Source organism: Microcaecilia unicolor, chromosome 3 (genome assembly GCF_901765095.1).
Source record: "Microcaecilia unicolor chromosome 3, aMicUni1.1, whole genome shotgun sequence".
NCBI lineage: Eukaryota > Metazoa > Chordata > Amphibia > Gymnophiona > Siphonopidae > Microcaecilia > Microcaecilia unicolor.
In genome coordinates, this window is record NC_044033.1 from 287382886 (window position 1) to 287402436 (window position 19551).

Consider the following 19551-nt stretch of genomic DNA (forward strand, 5'->3'; position numbering starts at 1 on the left):
GCTTGTAAATGGGATAAGGGAGAAAGAGTTTGAGATCATGAGGGGAACCAGGCAGGGATGTCCCCTATCCCCAGCCTTATTTGTGATATACCTGGAACCATTGCTGCGTACATTAATGAGCCATGGAAGTATCGCAGGGGTGTCGGTGGCGGGCCAGACTGTGAAAGTATTGGCCTTTGCTGACGACTTACTGTTAACAATAACGGATCCACCTAGCTCCATGGAGGCGTTGTTAAAAGAAATAGAGAAATTTGGCGGGATTTCGGGTTTTAAGTTAAATTTATCTAAATCGTATGCCTTAGAGGTGGTACAGGGAGAAGGTCAAGGATGGAAAAATAAATTTCCCCTCAGATGGGAAAAGAATTTCATTAAATATTTAGGAGTGCGCATCCCTGCAGATCTTACACAATTATACGAACTTAACCTGCAAAAGCTACTTAACGAAACTAAACTGAAGTTACAGGCTTGGAGCGCACTCCCCGTGTCTCTACTGGGCAGGATTGCGCTGTTTAATATGAGCGTTGCCCCGCGATGGATATATATATTCCAAACAGTCCCATTATATTTAAGAGGGAGGGAGGAGCGGCTTTTGAATCAACATGTACAAAAGTTCCTCTGGAAAGGTAAAAGAGCCCGCCTCCCAATTTCATCTTTAAGTATACCAGTGGAATACGGGGGGCTGGGGCTTTTAAATATACGTTTCTTGAATATTGCTAGTGGCATGAGACAAATAAATGACTGGTATAGACATACAAGTGACTATACTAATGCATCCATGGAGCTGGGCTTAATTCCGGAAATTCATTTTAGTTATTATTTGCATAGCACAGGTGCACCCATGCCAAATATCCTGAAATATTCTGGAATCATGAACACTGCAAAAGCGGTGTGGGGGTGGGTGTGCCGTTTACATCATTTTTCGACAAAAGTAACACCTTACCTGGCCATATGTGATAATCCCGCCTTTGTACCAGGACAATTATACACTGTTTTTCACAGATGGAAAGATAAAGGCATTGTATACCTACTCCAGGTGGTGACTAGAGAGGGCAAAATTAGGACATTCTCTGATCTACAAGAAGAATATGCCCTGCCAGACAGGGATTATTTTTACTACGGACAATTAAAGCATTATATATTATCCCTGCCATGGACTTCATTGACAGAGGACGTACAAGAGGAACTATCAGCGGCTTTTTCGCTGGAGTCCCAACAGAGGGTGCCAATGTCATATCACCACAGACATATACGAGACACGGCCCCAGAAATAGAATACCACAGACTGGCACAACAGTGGTCAGCAGACTTACAAGAAGTGGTTACGACACAGCAGCTGAAAAACCATATCTTGCAGATACGACGAGTCACAAACCTAGCGACACACTGGGAATTACAATATAAGATGGCCTTACGTCTGCACATACCACCGAAGAGAGCATTCTATATGGGGTTGTCACCCTGGGGAGAATGTCCAAAGTGTGGCGCGGATGGAGCAACTTTGGGCCACATGTACTGGTCCTGTGTGGGTATCCAGAAGTTCTGGAAACAAATCATACTTACTGTGAACAGGATATGGGGTCAGCGGTGGCACTATGAGTTTTCTTTGCTCTTTGGGCAGCCTAAGCTGGGGACAAGGCCCAGAAAAGGATATACAGCATTTGTACTGCGGGCAATAATCGTTGGCAAGCAGACGATACTATCTGAATGGATGTCATATAAATATCCCACATGGCAACAGTGGCGGACCCGTATGATATCCTTGATGCGGATAGAACGAATGGCCGTCAAAGACTTTGACTCAGAGATTGGGAAAACATTTCGACAGAAGTGGCATCTCTTTTGGGACACTATGACGCCAGCAGCACGTAGTTATCTGCTGAATATTTGAACTAATTACAAGGTAGCAGAAGAAGAAGAAGTTGGGCTGGGGTGGGAAGGGCGGGGGGTGGGAAGATACGAAGATTTAGGATTGGAGACAAGAAAATGTGAACTGCTGTTAATAGTTAATTGTTCTGTTATCTCAGTTGACGAAACATGGAGTGGGAAAGGAAGGGAGGTTTGGGAATAAAAATAATCCAAGGTATGTGAACTTGTTAAGAATTGAAGTTGAATTTGAACAAATCTGTAAACACATGCGGTGAATTTGTTGTTGCTTTGATCCAAATAAAAATGATTTAAACATAAAATCTCCCTACCAGCACATGTTCCCCCTGATATGAGAGTAAGTGTTGTAGTATTTGGTTGTAAAAGTGCTTGTCAAATTGGTTGAGTGTGTAAATGTTACCTATTAACAGTTTTTGTCCCGAGATCGCCAATTCCACAAAAACATAACGGCTTTTAGTGTCTGTCGCCATAGGGCGCACTACTGTTGTCAACCCCTTACGAATTAATACCCCTACCCCTCCTTTTTTCCCCTGTGCTCCTGCCGAGATGCATTCCTCTACCCACCATGTCTTAAGTTTTGCATGTTCCTCCTGACTAAGATGTGTTTCTTGCAGCAAAGCAATGTCTATGCGGTTTCTCTGTAAATGTTGCAATATTTTTGTTCTCTTTACGGGTGAGTGTATGCTCCCCACATTCCAAGTTACAAGCCTAACCATAATCTATAGGTCTTGCTATTCTTTGTGATGTGTCTCTCAATGTGTCTTCTCAGGGAGGCACCCCAGCCTATACCCCCCCCCCCCAAGCCCACCATCTACTGTTACTCTGTCTCTGTCTCAATGGTTCCCCCCCCCCCCCCCCGGCATATTGGTTGGCCTTGTTCCCTTTTGTCCTTTCCCCCCGAGTTTCTTCCCCCTCCCCTTCTCATCCCTCCCTCCCCTTCTTGCCCCTACTCCCCTCTACTATGTTCCCCAGAATAGGAACTAGTCACGCTTGTCGCCTCCCGTCCTCCCTCCCTTTTATGCAACACATCGACCATAGACCCTTTACTTATAAATCCCATCCATTTCGTCCTCCGATCACCTTGTTACTCATTCCCAACAGACATTATATTCCTCTCATACATGTCCCTTCTACCCCTCAACCATATCCCCCCTCGTATGGTTTTACACCTTAAGAACTTTTGTGCAATTAATCAGGCTTTGGTGTGGAGAGGCCCCAATCATTATGACCTATGCAGACCCCGCCTCTAATCGTTGGTGTTCTTCCACCTAGTTGTCTGCTCTTAAATCTCTAGGTTTGTCCAGTGTGCTATCGAGGCCAGTCCTTGTAGCTTACGTTTTGCATGTGTGAGCCTCTCCAGCTACCCAGAGCCTTTATATGCTGTGTAACATAAACAAACATTAATTTAACTGTGAATCTATATGCTATCCAGCCAAACCTGTCTGGACTGTGACATCTCAGTTCTATGAGGTCTCAAAGAGTCTCTCTCCAATTAATAGACAGAGCAGTACCTCGACCTCTCCTCCGGTTCATGTCGGGGTGTCTCTCCCATTGCTTCCAGCGCCTTCTGCCTCGATCTGGGTCACAAATCCTTTTACTTTCTCCACCGCGTCAAACATATGCGTTGCTCCTTTATATGTGATCTTCAGCTGCGCTGGGTATAGCAGGTTGAATCTGATCTTCTGATTAAACAAGGCTGTTACACACCAGGGAGAAGGCGCGGCGTCTCCCCGCCACCCCCGCCGAATAATCCTGGGAACATAACACTCTTTTCTGCTCGTAAAGCAACACATTGTCTTTCCTGGAGGCTTGTAAAATATATTGTTTATGGTGAAAGTTCAGTACCCGCATGATGAGCACTCGTGGTTTATTGGTATTGTCTGTTCAAGGGCCCAGCCGGTGGGCTCTCTCCACTCTCAAAGGGCCCATGTGCGCGGGGAAGGCCACTCGTGCTGTAAGCCAGCGTTCCACCTCAGTAATTAAATCTTTGCCGCCCATGGCCTCCGGAAGCCCCACCAGACGCAGGTTGTTGCGTCTAGATCGATTTTCCAGTTCTTCTACTTTTTGTTCTAGTGCTTCAACCTGCTTTCTGGTCGTTTTTTGTTCGGCCTCCACCTCCTGAAGTTTGTCCTCCACCATGCTCGTTCGGGTTTGGCAGGCCACACATTCTCTCGCTAGGTCCTCCATGCGCCAATGTAGTTTCTCTAACTTGGAGTCAATGGGAGCTAGTCTTCGTTCTAGCAGTTCCTCCATAACAGCGGACATCTCCACCATTATCTCTGCCACCCACGTCGAGGATACAGTCGCGCTAGGCGTTTCTGGCGGGGACGCCATTTTAGGATCTGGTTGTTTTTGCCGCAGCTTATCTTTTTGGACAGTTTTCACAGCCATCCCCTGTTCCCGCCGTCCGGTGCCCACTCGCTAAGGTATAGGCTATGCTCCGATGCGTTTTGGTCGACACTCTGGGACCGCTGACTGCCTGGCCTGACGGGGAAGGAGGATCGGGGTCGGAGAGCACTTCAGGTACGTCCGCGCTCCGCCATGGCGTCATGTGACCCCCGGTTTTCTGACCTTTAAAGAATGCCAATTCCTTAAGGTACCTAATCTGTCATCCCAACCATTTACACATTACCCAAGATTCATAAGTCCATCACTAAACCACCAGGAAGACCCATCATTTTCGGAAACGTGTTGTTTCTAGAACCATTGTCAGCTTTTGTAGATTTTTTCCTAAGACCCTATGCACCATTGATTCCATCATATATTTGTTATTCTTCACGTATGAATAACCTGCTGTAGGTTTTTGATGGAGATCTCAGATACAATTGTGGTGATTCTCGATATTGATGCACTTTATATCAGTATTCCTCAATTAGAAGCTCTCAAAATTATTGAAGAAACCCTCAGAGACCACAACACACACAGATGAATCCCGAATCGACTCATTCTCACACTTGCCAGTATTGCTCTTACTAATAGTCTTGTTTCTAACATACTTTCTTCCAACAAGTAAAAGGAACTGCCATGGGGGCCTCTATGATCTCTGACCTGGTGAACTTGTATGTTGCCAACTTTGAGAAGACATTTTTAGAAGATCATCCATATCAAGAGCATGTGGCCCTTTATAAAAGGTATATTAATGACATTTTTCTGATTTGGAGAGGAGACTATGGATAGCTTCTTCACTTGGCTTAACACCCGAGAAGACAGTTTAAATTTCAGAATTCAATATCACAAATCAGAAATCAATTTCCTTGATGTGCTCATCAAAAAAGATGAATATCACTTCACCACATCCCTATACAGAAAACCCACACACCGTAATGCCTTTCTTAATTTCTCCATCTACTACCATCAAAATCTTAAAAGAATTTACCTTTGTGCCAATTTCTACATTTACAAAGAATATGCTCCCATTTTGAGGATTTCAACAATTACTTTGGCATCATGGCACAGAAATTTAAGATCAGTTGATACCCATTACAGCACACTGAGAGAGGTTATATAAAAGCAATAGGTGATAACCAAGAAGCTTAACTCAATACAAGTAAAGAAAGATCTATCCCCGGATATCATATGTTCTCTCAGAGTTTCCTATCTAGCAGGTCAGATCCAGTGCTCCATTACATGCCAATGGCACATTTTGGAAGAACACACTTGCTTTAAAGATAAACGTTTGATTATTTTTTATTCCCAGGAAAGAAATCTGAGATACTTGTTTATCTAACTTTCTTGATCTATCTGACCATCGAGAGGAAATCCTATCAGGACACTGCAAGTGTGGGATTTTCAGTGTGTGTCCACACACATTGGAGCTTTCATCTTTCAGGAATCCAGTTACTGGACGTGAATACCAGCTGTTCCACACATCTGACTGCAACTCTGCTAATGTCATCTACATTATACTATGCCCGTGCCACCTCCTGTACATTTGAAAAAATGAGATTGATCAATACATGAATAATAAAACACCACAGCTGTCTCCATAGGAATGTTGAATCGCACCTTTGGTAGCTCATTGGAGCTCGGCTGGTCAGTCTGTGGATGACCTAAAATTCTTTGTATTCAAAGATTTGGAGGGCAACTGGCAAGAAAAGATCACAGATCACTTGCTGCTCTGTGAAGAGCAAAAGCTTATCTTTCAAATTGCAAACAGTGGCACCTCATGGTTTAAACATGGATATGGATTACAGACCATTTATTTAGGACCCTTATCAACATTTTTTTAAAAACTCTGCAGTCCTAATAGAAATCTTTTTAGGGCCATTTCACATATTTTCAAACACTGTATCCATAGATTGTCTTAAACTTTTTTTTCTTAGTATCAACCCTTTAGAAAGAGTAGAAGAATTTCATAATTGACCACAGAAATGTCTTTGGATAACCTAAATACATTGTACATACTGTAAGATTAATTTGTTGACACAGTTTAAATTTTTGCAGTGTGTTTTAGATCAACATAAAGAACACGTGCTGCCTTTTAGAGCAATCTGAGTAAACTCATTCCACATTGTTGTATTCTTTTACATATTTATGATTCAGATTTATTGGTGACATCTTCTGAAAAATCATTATAGTGTGTTTGAGATCATCATTTCAAATATGTGCCTATGGGTTTTCACCGCTGCCCTTTTGAGAAACTTGAGTTAAATTAGTCCCCTGTGGTTTATTCGTTTCTATATCCACGATCCATTTTTTGTAGGACTTTGACAACTGGGAGCAGTGGCGTAGCCAAGGGTGGGCTGGGGTGGGCCCAGGCCCACCCACTTTAGGTTCAGGCCCATCAAGTAGCAGCACACCTATAATGTGGCTGGCAGGGACCCAAGCCCCTCCAGCCAAAAACTCCCAATAACTTTTTGCTGCCGGTGAAAATCTGCTATTTAAAAGGTATACGGGGGACAAGGGATGTTTGAAAGACCATATGGCATGCAGGCAAGAGAGGGAGAAACTAAATCACTTGTAGGACAAGGCGGAGTGCTGCCCACCCACCTTGGGTCCAGGCCCACCCAAAGATGGGTGTCTGGCTACGCCCCTGACTGGGAGCCTTTAAATTCACTTTATTCTATTTTTCTCTTTATGGAAAACCGCTCTGTCCGCATCACATTACAATCGTATGGCACTCTCTACCTTCAGAGAGCACTTCCTTCTCATGCATGTGCACGAAGTTTAGATGTCTTTTGGTGCCTGCAACCGTATAAATTCCTGTCTCTCCTGCGCGATGCATTTTTAGTTTTTGGCACCGCCAGATGTTTTTTTCCTTCTGATAGCCAACATGATTGCTTCACGAGGTATGTGTCTACAATAATTGCTATCACATTTTGTGTTCTTTTCTAAGACAACACAATTATTCATAAATTTTAAATTTCTTTACACACTTTATCGCAGCACACAGGGATTTTACTCACCCTGTCTTCACTGCTATTTAGATTTCACTCACCCCTAGTTCGCCTTTTTTTATTTCCGTTTAGATATTCCTGCTATTAGTTCACTGCACTTTTTTGGCTCTCCTTCCATTCACCATCTTAGTTTTCCTCCGTTGTTTTGTCCATTGCTTTTACATACAGCGTGTTTAGAAAGACTGTTCACTTTCTGTGTGGAATTTATATTTATTTATTTATTTATTGCACCTCATTCCCAGGTTAGTTTTTTTTCAATTATGGGTAATGCATATATTGTATATTAACAACAGCAGAGTAACATCTGTGTCTGAAATAATTATGGCAGCGCCTTCTTTGATTTATTATGTAACATTCTGTGCTCACAGCTGATTGTATGGTCATCTTCTTTCCTGAGCAGTTTTAAGCCTGTATTTTTATCTACATGCTTTATCTACAGATATGCCCTTCCATATAGTCGGGCTCGGGTGCGCTGTTCGGGTCGCTGAAGGTCCACAGCTCTGGTGCTGCGTCTGTGGATGAGACAAGACATGTTTGCATTTATACTTAATATTTATATGCATTTTTCAGACTCCTGAGGCAGGCGCCTAAGCGCAGAAACATGACTGCCGTGTTGAATCTTTTTGGTGTATATTTAATTCTCCGAGGACAAGCAGGCTTCTTGTTCTCACTGATGGGTGACGTCCACGGCAGCCCCTCCAATCGGAAAACTTCACTAGCAAAGTCGTTTGCTAGTCCTCGCGCGCCCGCGCGCACCGCGCATGCGCGGCCGTCTTCCCGCCCGAAACCGGCTCGAGCCGGCCAGTCTTCTTTTGTCCGCACTCGGTACGGTCGTTTTTTCGCCGTGTCGAGCCCCGGAAAGTTTTTTTGAGCGTGTTTTTTCTTCGGAAAAGCTTTGTTCTAGTGCGGGAAGTGCTCCGGAAACCCTCCCCGGGTTTCGTGTCAATCCTCCCCGTACTTCCAGCTTTTTGCCCCGATAAGTTTTCTTTCGTCGTCGGGGTAGGCCTCTTTCGGCCTCGGTCGAGATTTTTCTCCCTCTAAATTTTGGTGCTTCAATTTTCGCCATTTCGGCTTTTGATTTTGCCGGCGTGATTTTTCCGCCCATGACATCGAAGCCTTCCAGCGGCTTCAAGAAGTGCACCCAGTGCGCCCGGGTTATCTCGCTCACTGATCGACACTCGTCGTGTCTTCAGTGTCTGGGGGCTGAGCACCGCCCTCAGAACTGCAGTCTGTGTTCCCTGCTTCAAAGGCGGACTCAGGTAGCGAGACTAGCCCAGTGGAACGTGTTGTTCTCGGGCTCTTCGTCGGCATCTAGTCTCCTTTGTGCTTTTTGGAAGTGCCTAACCCTTCACCCTACTCTTTGGTTTGCTCTGTGTACCTCTTTTCTCCAGATTCAGTTAGCCTTCCTTGTTTGTTTTTATAAATTTGTAAACTGCTGTATACCAATTTATATAGAGAAATGATCTGTTTCTCCTCTGCTGTAGACCATGCTGTTGCTAACAGCAACACAGAATACCACCTAGCAGCGAGCGAGAGCTTGCATCTCTACTTGGGCAAAACCACCCCATCAGCTTCAGCAGTCTCTTAACATATGATCTGCCTGTATTTGGAATGTAAAAAGAAATAGAGCATCAGGTGAGGGTCTGCCTATGTGATCATAGTGAAAGCAGTAGAATCCCACTTAAAATGTCCATTTGATTTTGTGCTTTTCTAGGTTATTTAGTATCAGAGTATTCCGTGGATGAGCCCCAGAAAAGACATTGATAATAGTTAGGATATTGTTCATACAAAAGAAACTTGAGTTAAGAATTTATTTAGTACAGTCAGAGCCATTGCCTTGGGACTCAGTTTTGATTATCAGTTTAGGTTTCAAGGATTCTAATTTTGTTTTGATTTTGTTCTAGGTGGGAGCTGTTGTAGAGGTAAAGAATTCAGATGGGACTTGTCATGAAGCTGTTATCAACAAACTGACTGATGCAAGCTGGTACACTGTAGGTAAGGAACATGATTTATTTGTTTTTGGTGGGTTAAGAAATTTTGGAGCATGTGTTTACGTGCTTAAAATACTAAAATACAGGTCATAGCAAAGGAAACCGTAGGGCACACAGCTTAAACAAATTTATTCTGTTGAGTGCAATTTTTTGTGCCTTGTAAAAGTTTTTACATCCTTGTACTTTTTAAAAACTTTCTGTTACCTGAAAAATACAATTTAGAATGTATTAAAGTAGGAGTTTTTCACTCTCAACATGAAAAATAAGAAACTACAAAATCTTAATTGCATAAGTTTCCACACTCCTTGACTTGTTTTTTTTTTTCTTCAGCTTTTAAATGTATTCTCATGTTTGGTTTACCACCTATCAAAATGTTACTATCAATTTACATAATTAAAACCAACAAAACATAAACATGTCATAAAAGTACCTAAAATCTAAAAACATAATAGTGTTAAACCAATTGTACAAAAATAATGAGCAGGATCCTAGATACCAGACACTTAATAATGGCAAGCCTGTTGAAACCTCTATGTTTTAAAATGAAATGTAATATTAAAAAACCTGTTTGCATATGCAAGTGGAATGGGAAGGAATTCCATATTGCTGGACTACCAAAGCTGAAAACCAAATTTCCAGTAATAGTTTTTCTGTGGGTATAGAAGGCATTTCCAACAAAATAGAAGCATGGAGGAGTAGCTTAATGGTTAGAGCAGTGGCCTGAGAACCAGGAGAACCGGATTAGATTCCCACTGTAGCTTCTTGTGACTCTGGGAAAGTCACTTAACCCTCTATTGCCCCAGGTTCAAAATAAGTACCTGTATATACGTAAACCGCTTTGATTGTAACCACAAAAACGTGGTATATCAAATCCCATCCAAAAATTGAGATGATTGCTGAACACATTTAGGCATATTCAGGATGATTAAATTTGCCAGGTATACTGTGTTCAGAAAAATCCGCGATCAGGTGGAGAACTCGAACGCCCCATGGGAAAGCACAAGTAAAGGTAAAAGTGGGATGTTTGACCACGGAAATACAAATCCTGGAGCCGAATATCTAAAAAAGCTTCTTTATTGATGAAGACTCGACACAACTGTTGTGTTTCGGCCTTCAAGCCTGCATCAGGAGTCTCTAAAAACATACATATATCAAAAGAACATTTAAACAAATGAAAAAGGAATGTAAAATAAAATATTACATCTGATAAAATACAACTATGAAAACAAAAATATAAAATGATAAACATAATCATAAAATATCATGTGAACAAGGTGTGCATATATGCAATATTGTAGTATCACAACAACAATACATAAATTAAACATGTAGATGAATAATAATAATAAATGAGACTGCACGTTCAAAACATGTAAAAGTAAATCGTGCTATTTTTAGTAGACAGAAAATTCTTTGCATATATAAGGGACAATATTAAAAATTCTTAGAGCATTGCATGGAAACATTTTTTTACTGAAAAGCATTTAAAGAAATAGATCTTAAAACCAGCATCATACAAAACATATGTATAAAGAGGAAGGAGCAGGTAGAATACAATATAAAGCTTATGTGTAAAAGAACAAATGGGATGATATGCACAAAAAATTGTAGTGTCATATACGTATATAAATATAGTGTCACAACCACAATACATAAAATAAACATGAAGATGAATAATAATAATGGTAACAGGAACTACACATCCAAAACATATGAAAATAAATCATGCTACTTTAATAGACAAAGAATTTCCTGCATGTATAAAAGACAATACTAAAAGTTCATAGGGCATTACAGGAAAACATTTTCCTACTAGATTACATGTAATCTAAAAAATCATAAAACCAACATCATACAGAACATATGTACAGAAAATATATGTATAGAAAATATGTGTATAGCAAATGTGTGTAAAAATCTGCGTATAAAAAAGCCATGTAGAGTACCCTACAAAACTTACGTGTGAAAGAACAGATGAGATGATATACACACACACACAAAAAAAACGTGGTATCATCTAATGTATACATATAGCCATAATCGTACCTATACCTGTGTGCGCCATATCCGGCCTATGAAAATATATATACTGTTACCATAGCTTATTTAAAAACATAAAAAATATATAAAAACTGAAACATATTAAAAAAAGGGAATGAGAAAAAGAAGAAAAGAAGAAAAACAGAAGAAAGAAACCAAAAGAAAAAAGGGGGGACGATGGGAAAAAAAAGGAAAAAAGAGAGGGGTGGGAAAGTGATAATTATGCTAGTAAAAAAATGCTAGTGGAAAAAATTGTTAGTGAAAAGATTGTTGTCCAAGATGCATTATACAACAATATGAGATCTGTAATGAGGCAAGGATTGCATAGAATTGCTTAAAAAAGCTAAGAAATAAAAAAGGAAAGAAAAGGAAATACCAACTTGCCTCAATGGCTTGACATATGCTGATCTATAAATGGGGAGAAGCAAAACAAAAAATAGGTGTGGGAAAGAACACAAAATAGAGATAATGAAGCAAAAAAAACAAGAAAGAACTACTAAAAAAACTAACCTTAGTCTTTTCATCAATAAAGAAGCTTTTTTAGATATTCGTCTCCAGGATTTGTATTTCCGTGGTCAAACATCCCACTTTTACCTTTACCAGGTATACTGTGGCCATCTTATGGTAGCATTTAAACTTAATCTCCATTCAGTGGGGAGCCAGGGCAACCTTTACAAAAGGATCATCCTAGCTAATGCAACCCTACTAAATGGTTATCACATGAATAATGTGCTTTAATGCCAGCCCAAATCTTGGCTATAGTATTCTGGAGAAGTTGCAGGTATCTTAACAGGCCCTTTAGTTATGCCTAATAACAGTGCCGCACAAATTAAAAACGATTTACGAATTAACAGACTTCTGCAAACTACTAAAGACCCATCTGTTTAACAAGGCATACCACAAAGATCAACCAATGTGAACATACACAGCTCCCCCATACATTTTCAGAACTGTCTTACAATATCTGCTTGTTATACTACCACTATGTTTCTTCATTATCATGTTGTCCAAGACCCTTCTGTAACACAAAATGTCTTACAATATCTGCTTGTTATTCTACTACTATGTCTCATCATTATCATGCTGCCCAAGATTATCTGTAACACTAAATGTCTATCTTCTAATATATTTCCATTATTCACGATTTATTGTAAGCCACATTGCCTGCAAAGAGGTGGGAAAATGTGAGATACAAATGCAATAAATAATAATAATCAATCCTGCTTAGTATGAATGCCTGGATGACTGCAAATGATTCAGGTGGAAGTCCCTTTTGTAGTAATATTAGCCATGCGTTATTTGGGATTAGAGTCTGCCAGCTTTGCACCACAGGATGGTACAGTTTTTGCACATTGACAGAATAGGTCAGGCACTTTCAGGTTGTCTGGGGATTCAGGTTTTACTGCATATTTTCCACTGGATGCAGCTCACCTACAGGGTGAGTTCTGTAACTTATTTATGGGTCTTGTTAGAGCAAGTTTTTTGCATGGAGCTAATTTGGCTTTGCTATATCAAAATGTGTTGAGAATTAAACAGCCAAGATTTCTTGGTTTCTTGTTTCTAATTACTTTTTGAATATTAATGCAGGTCATGTTCCATGGGTGAACTCCTTGGGGTAACTCTGGGGTGGCTTCAGGGGTGACAACAGTAGACCTACTTTTCAGTCCTTCCCTTCATTTTCCCCTCAATTTTATCTTAGCTCTTAACCTTCTCTTTTCAGTTGTCAGCATAACTTTTGTTTCACCAAGCCCTGTTCCCATCTACTGGGCCACCGTCCACCCTGTGTTTCCTTCCCCCAGCCATGTCTTCGATGTTTGCACCCTATTTTTGTTTCAAGTTTTGTCTGTTCTGCTAGGTATTCCATACTTGCCCAAACCATCCCTAGCCCGTTTTCATCTGATATGTATCAATTCCCTGCCCTAAACAATACCTATCCTAACTCCATCCTTCCTACCTCCCCCCACCTCCCTTCTGCAGCACTCCTTAATTGCTTGTTGGCTTACACTAAGACTTCAGTCATATATGATCTGCTCTGTACTACTTGTATGCAACTTCTCTGTTTGACTGAGTGACCAGCCTCTCCTCCAATGCCTCCCTCTTAATTACTCGTCTTTTTCTCTCTTTCATCAGACTCGAAGGGGTCTTGGTCTGGTGCTTTTGGCTGATAGCTCTCTTCATCTAACTTAACTATCCACATTCACTCTTTCCTACTCAGAAGTATTACTTTTACACCTCCAGCTTTCAGAATCATTTCGTATTCTTTTGGTTTACTTTTCACCATCTTATGACACTTCTCTTTGGGATACTTTCACTCAATCACTTTCAACTGTAGTCACTAATTACAGAAACTCACTTACTCTTGGTGATTTTAACTTCCACTTTGATAACTCCCACTTTCAGGATAAGCAGTCCTTAGTAATCCAGCAAAAGGTCCACCCATGCAAATAATTCAACAAATGGCCAGTCCACTATAATCCAAGAAGGGAGAGATTAGCTGTCTGATCCTGATTTGAGCCCTCCTCTTTAATTAGGGCGAGTCCCTCAATATTCTACTCACCTCTGGACTCTGTGCAGGCCTGGGGACTCCAATATTTCCATTCTTGCACCTTTCAGGTCTAATAGGGTCCTGTTTCCCTCTTCTCGGGTCTTGTGGGCAAGTCAAAGCTCAGCTGCCTATGCTAATTTAGTTCAGTTCAGTTGCTGGGTGTTCTTCTTACTCCTTTTGCTCATGGAATTGTGTTACTAGACTCCAGAAGGGTTAGTTCCCCCCTACCACCTCCCACCTAGCCTTCCCTGCTAATCTACAACCGCTCCAGCAGGGTCCCAAAACCCTCACCCTAACTGTATGAGTGGATTAAGGGACTATTCCCAAGTTGTCCTCTGTATGGTCTAGTTATGGCACCTTTTCAGGGTTAGGGGATCCTCCTGCTTCATGATGTGACATCCACCCCCCTCTTTTAGGACTTCATGTCCCTGCTCTGATCGATCATTCTTGGGATTAACTTCTCCACCCTCCTGGTATAGGTAGTCCGCATTAATATGGTTCTTTCCCACCCAATGCTCCACCGAAAAATCATAGGTTTGGAGGGCTAAATACCACTTCATCAGTCTGGCATGTTATTATTTTTCATTAGACCTAGCCAGTTCAGTGGAGCATAATCTGTTATGAGGGTAAAATGCCTTCCCAAGAGGTAATATCTTAGGGTCTGTACCGCCCACTTTACTACCAAGCACTTCTTTTCAGTGGTAGAATATCATTGCTTGGCTTCAGTCAATTTTCTTCTGAGGTATAGGTAGGATACGGTATTCCTCTTCTCCTACCCCTTGACTTAGTTCTGCTCCCAAGCCCACCCCTAAGGCATCAGTTTGCAGAATGAATTCCTGATTAAAATCTACTTTTTTTCAGCATAGGATCTTTACACTGGGCCTCCTTCAACAGAACAAAAATGTGATCCATCACCCTATCCCATTTAGACTTGCTGAGTTGGGAATTTTTTAACAAGACCTTAAGATCGGCAGCTACCTCTGCAAAATTTAGGTATGAATTTCCCATAGTATCCTATCAGTACTACCTTGTCGTGTGGTTGAAACCCTCTCTCCGTTGCTTTCTGAGCATAATATGTCTGTGGTGTCCCTGGACATGCTCTAGATTCTCTTTGGTGACTTTTTCTATCTTTCCTAACTTTTTTTGCATCCCCTGGACATATTTGGGAACTGAGGTAACCTCTCTGTCTTCCTCCACCCAGACTTCCTTCACCACTACTGATGAGTTGTGGGGTTGTCACCGAAATATAAGCTCAAAGGGAGAGAATCCTAAGGATGTTTGGTACACTTCTCGAGAAGCAAATAAAACATAAGGAATGATCACATGCCAATCATTGTTTGTCTCCCTTCTGCATTTTTTTATCATGTGGATTAAACTCTGATTAAATCATTCCACATGGCCATCTGTTTGGGGGTGATTCGCTGCAGTCTTATTTAAGCACCCTTTCTAAGGTCTGAGATAAGAAATTGGTTCCCCTATCAGTCAAAACTTCCTGAGGGAGCCCTTCTTGGCAAAAGATCCCCAGCAAATCCCAGGCTTTGCCTTAGACTGTAGTTTCTTCATTGGAACTGCCCAAAGATATCTAGTGGCTTAGAGGTTGTTCCATAATCTATCATTGGCACTGCATCTATATCTTTCCTAAACCCACCACCCCCCCCCCCTCCAAAAAAAAAACCTCTTGGCTCTGCAAATAGTGTGCTCTGTTTAATCTGCTCTGCATATAGTGTGCTCTGACTGTTGTGATTTGATTGTTTCTAACTGGTTTATTGATATCTGTAAATCTGAAAAGGAGATTTCAGATTTCAAAACTGCTAGCAAGTATTAGAACATTTTTCCACTTTAAGCCCCCCCACCCTGCCCCTCAACCCACTCACCCCAAGACTGACACTTCCTAAATAACTTTCCTAACTATTCTACTTATTATAAATTAACTCCACCCAAATTACAACTGCCTCTGATTGCCTATGTATGGCTGAGGAGTAAAGTTAAGCTTGCACACTATTAACCCCGTCATAGCATACCTATTCATTCCCATTCCTACAAATCAGGATGACTTTTATTCTCTGTAATAATTGTGGTGTTTCAGTTTCAAGGCCAATTATCTGGAGACTTACGGCTTGTCCTGTCTGTCATCAGCTTGCAGGTTTAAAACAGGAGCTCAGTAAGGTAAAACAGGAATTAGATGCACTTAAAGCAACTTCTAAGACTACACAAAACCATACAGCACAGTTGGAACAAACGGATATGAAGGTACGCAGAGAGAAAAGACAACCCCAAATCAGAAATGTTGAAGCACATACCAGGAAATGTACATGGAAAGCGATGGCCACAAATGCTCGCAGTCTAAGCAATAAAGTTCATGACCTTCAAGCCCTGATGTTGGAGGCTGACTTAGACCTTGTTGCAATCACAGAGACGTGGCTAAACGATTCCCATGAATGGGATGCAAACATACCAGGCTATAATCTAACAAATGTATTTCTATTATTCATATCCTATTGTAAGCCACACTGAGCCCGCAAAAAGGTGGGAAAATGTGGGATACAAATGCAATAAATAAATAATCTATTTAGGAAGGATAGAGAGAATCGTAAAGGTGGAGGAGTAGCTCTATATGTGAGAAATGATATCACGGCGACCGAAATGACAGGGACCTGGGGAAAGGGAGAAGCGATATGGATCACCTTAAAAAGAGAGGATAGAACCTCTGTACATGTGGGTGTTGTCTACAGACCTTCGAAACAATTGGAGGAATTAGATAAAGACCTGCTCGCAGATATTCAAAAGTTGGGAAAGAAGAGAGAGGTGCTGTTGCTGGGAGATTTCAATCTGCCGGATGTAGATTGGAAGGTTCCGTCTGCAGAATCGGAAAGAAATAGAGAGATCGTGGATGCTTTCCAAAGCGGTTTGCTCAGATAAATGGTGACGGAACCCACGAGGGAGGGAGCGATGCTGGATCTGGTGCTCATGAATGGGGATAGCGTGTCAAATATTTGAGTGGGTGCCAGAGCCGGTGGTGGGAGGCGGGGATAGTGCTGGGCAGACTTATACGGTCTGTGCCAGAGCCGGTGGTGGGAGACAGGGATAGTGCTGGGCAGACTTATACAGTTTGTGCCCTGAAGAGCATAGGTACAAATCAAAGTAGGGTATACACAAAAAGTAGCACACATGAGTTGTCTTGTTGGGCAGACTGGATGGACCGTGCAGGTCTTTTTGTGCCGTCATCTGCTATGTTACTATGTTACTATGTTACTATGTAGTGACCCAAGTCTTAGCTGCCGAAGGTAAAATAGTTAGAAATTTTTCTCAATCAACTGGGCAATAGCATCTGTAGTTTGCTGTTTTGGGCTCCAACCATCGTGTAGCTAAGTCCATAAGGCTTGGCCCTTGGCCGCTTTCCTTTCTGGAATTCCCTCTTTCTAAACTATTTCCTGTACTGTTTGGGGGAGAGTCCTAATCAGTCCTGTATGTCAGCTCGCACTTGAATATAGTCCAGGGCTTTCGGCATCCAGCATCCTATAAGCTGTCTGGGCTTCTCCTCTTAGATACAGGTTAATCTGATGGCACACTGTTCTACTGGCCAACCAGCCACTGTAGTTTTTCTTTCAGATATTTGTTAAGTAGGCCTCTGACAAAGTTGGGACCAGGAGAGGACCCAAAGTCAGTCCCCTTGTCCACTTCATAGGAATTGGCCCTTTTCTTGTCATCAAGCAGATGAAGCCATTACGTATGGGTTATGTCCATCAACCAGCAGGGGAGATAGAGAGCACGCAAACTTTCACAGTGCCCTCTTGGCCAGCTAGCTCCACTGCCTCTTCAGTATTCTCTATCTCCCTTAGCAGGGTGGCTGCAGCTTGTTCGAGCTCCAGAAAAATCTGCCGGGAGGTGGTTCCTGGCTTGCCATTTGTTAACCGGGGTGTTGGAGGCTATAGCAGCTTCACTTTAAAGGCACATAGGTTAGCCCTTTCCCTGCCTTACCCATACCTCTGTGGATGTGGACATATTGCCTTGGTTTCCCTGTCCTTACCCACCAACAGTGGATGCAGGCATATAGGTTCGCCCTTTCCCTGCCTTTCCCACTCATCTGAGCCTCCGGAGTCTTCAATACCTCTGCTTTCCTCACAGCTTAAAAAAAAAAAAAAAAAAAAGTCGCGTCGCTTTTTTAAACGCAGAGACGCTGGAACAGAGGTTTTTGACCTGATTTTCAGCAGGATCGTAGTGGTACACTAGATCCTTTGAGGTAAGAGTGTTTTCCAACTCCTCCGGGGTGGGCCCGTGATCGGGGCGATTTTGGCGCAAAACCGCCATTTTGGATTTTACCGCCGTTTTTCGGCGATGGCTGCGGACAATGTAAAGCGCTGTTCTACTTGTGGCAACCGCAAATCAGCAGCAGGGCTCTGTAAATCGTGCTGTATTGGCGTAGGAGCCGGCCCGAGCATGGCGAGCGATGTTTCTTCCCGCTCTGAGCTGGCAGCGGGCGCCATTTTGCTTACACCGCATGGCGCGGCCTCCGTGGACACGGAGAGACCTGAGCCGGGTGGGGCACCTCGAGATGAGGTTATTTCAGGAGTGGCTAGCACCGGACAGGATTTGGGTGCCCAGGGTGAGATTTTCTCCCCGGATTTTGTGCTTTTGCTGCATATAAAGCATATGTGATGAAAAGAGCCCTTCCTCAAGGGTCGCCTGAGGCTCCTCTGATTGCCCCCTCGATGGATTCTGGCCTGGGACTGCCCAGTGAGGCTTTTTTCCCGGATGCTTGGCCTAAAGATAAGCGCAGAAGGGTTAATTCCCCTTCAGATTGTGGTGCACCTTTTTCCCCCCCGTGGTCGGGGTGTGAGGATTCGGAGAACTCTGACAGACGTTCTTGGTCTGAGGAACCAGAGTCAGGTGCGGATTTACCACAGGATCTGGATGATCCCTCCGCGGTGAGGATTTTCCACCGTGATGAGCTGCCAGCGCTTATTTCAGATACCCTGCAGGCCCTCTCGATTGAAGATCCTGACAGTGGCATGGCCTCCTCGGGTAATCCCAGGATGGCTAGTACCAAGAAAGCTGCTCGGGCCTTCCCTTTGCATGACTCCATCCTAGAGCTTGTTTCGGCTCAGTGGGCTGACCCCGAGGGACCTTTGAGAGTTTCCAGGGCTATGGGGCAGTTATACCCTCTGCGTGAGGGACATATGGCTTGTTTTCAAATGCCTACAGTGGATGCCCTAGTCACTGCGGTGACAAAGAGAACTGCCCTCCCTGTTGAAGGAGGTGTTGCCCTGAAGGACGTTCAAGACCGTAGGCTGGATACAGCGTTGAAACGGTCCTTTGAAATTGCAGGTCTCACTGTTCGGGCGTCTGCATGCAGCTGTTATGCTGTGAGAGCCTGCCTAGCTTGGCTGCAACAGGCAGTAGCTCAGCCCGGAGATGGAGCGGAGCCCTTCTTGGCTCGCCGTCGTCTGTGGCTACGACACTGGGCAGCGGACATGGCCTTTAAGCAAAGGTTGGTGAAGTTGCCTTTTCAAGGACTTCTCCTATTTGGTGAGGAGTTAGAGAAAATTGTGAAAGGCCTGGGTGATCCAAACCCCAGCGCTTGCCCGAAGATAGGCAGAGGCCTTCCTCTAAGGGCCAGGCGGTCCACTCCTCGTACAGACCTCGCTTCCGTGAAGCTAGAAGGTACCGCCCGGGGCGTTCTGCTGGGTTCACTTCA

The 19551-nt window shown here is 42.9% G+C and overlaps 1 protein-coding gene across 2 annotated transcripts in view; it reads left to right on the forward strand.

Annotated features, from left to right (window-relative positions):
- The window catches only part of ARID4B (AT-rich interaction domain 4B), a 1313885-nt gene that overhangs the window by 258492 nt on the left and 1035842 nt on the right, over positions 1 to 19551 (forward strand). For both annotated transcript variants that reach the window (XM_030198147.1, XM_030198148.1), the window contains exon 5: positions 9185 to 9275. In XM_030198147.1, coding sequence (XP_030054007.1) covers positions 9185 to 9275 — 91 coding nt within the window. The remainder of the gene's footprint in view (positions 1 to 9184; positions 9276 to 19551) is intronic.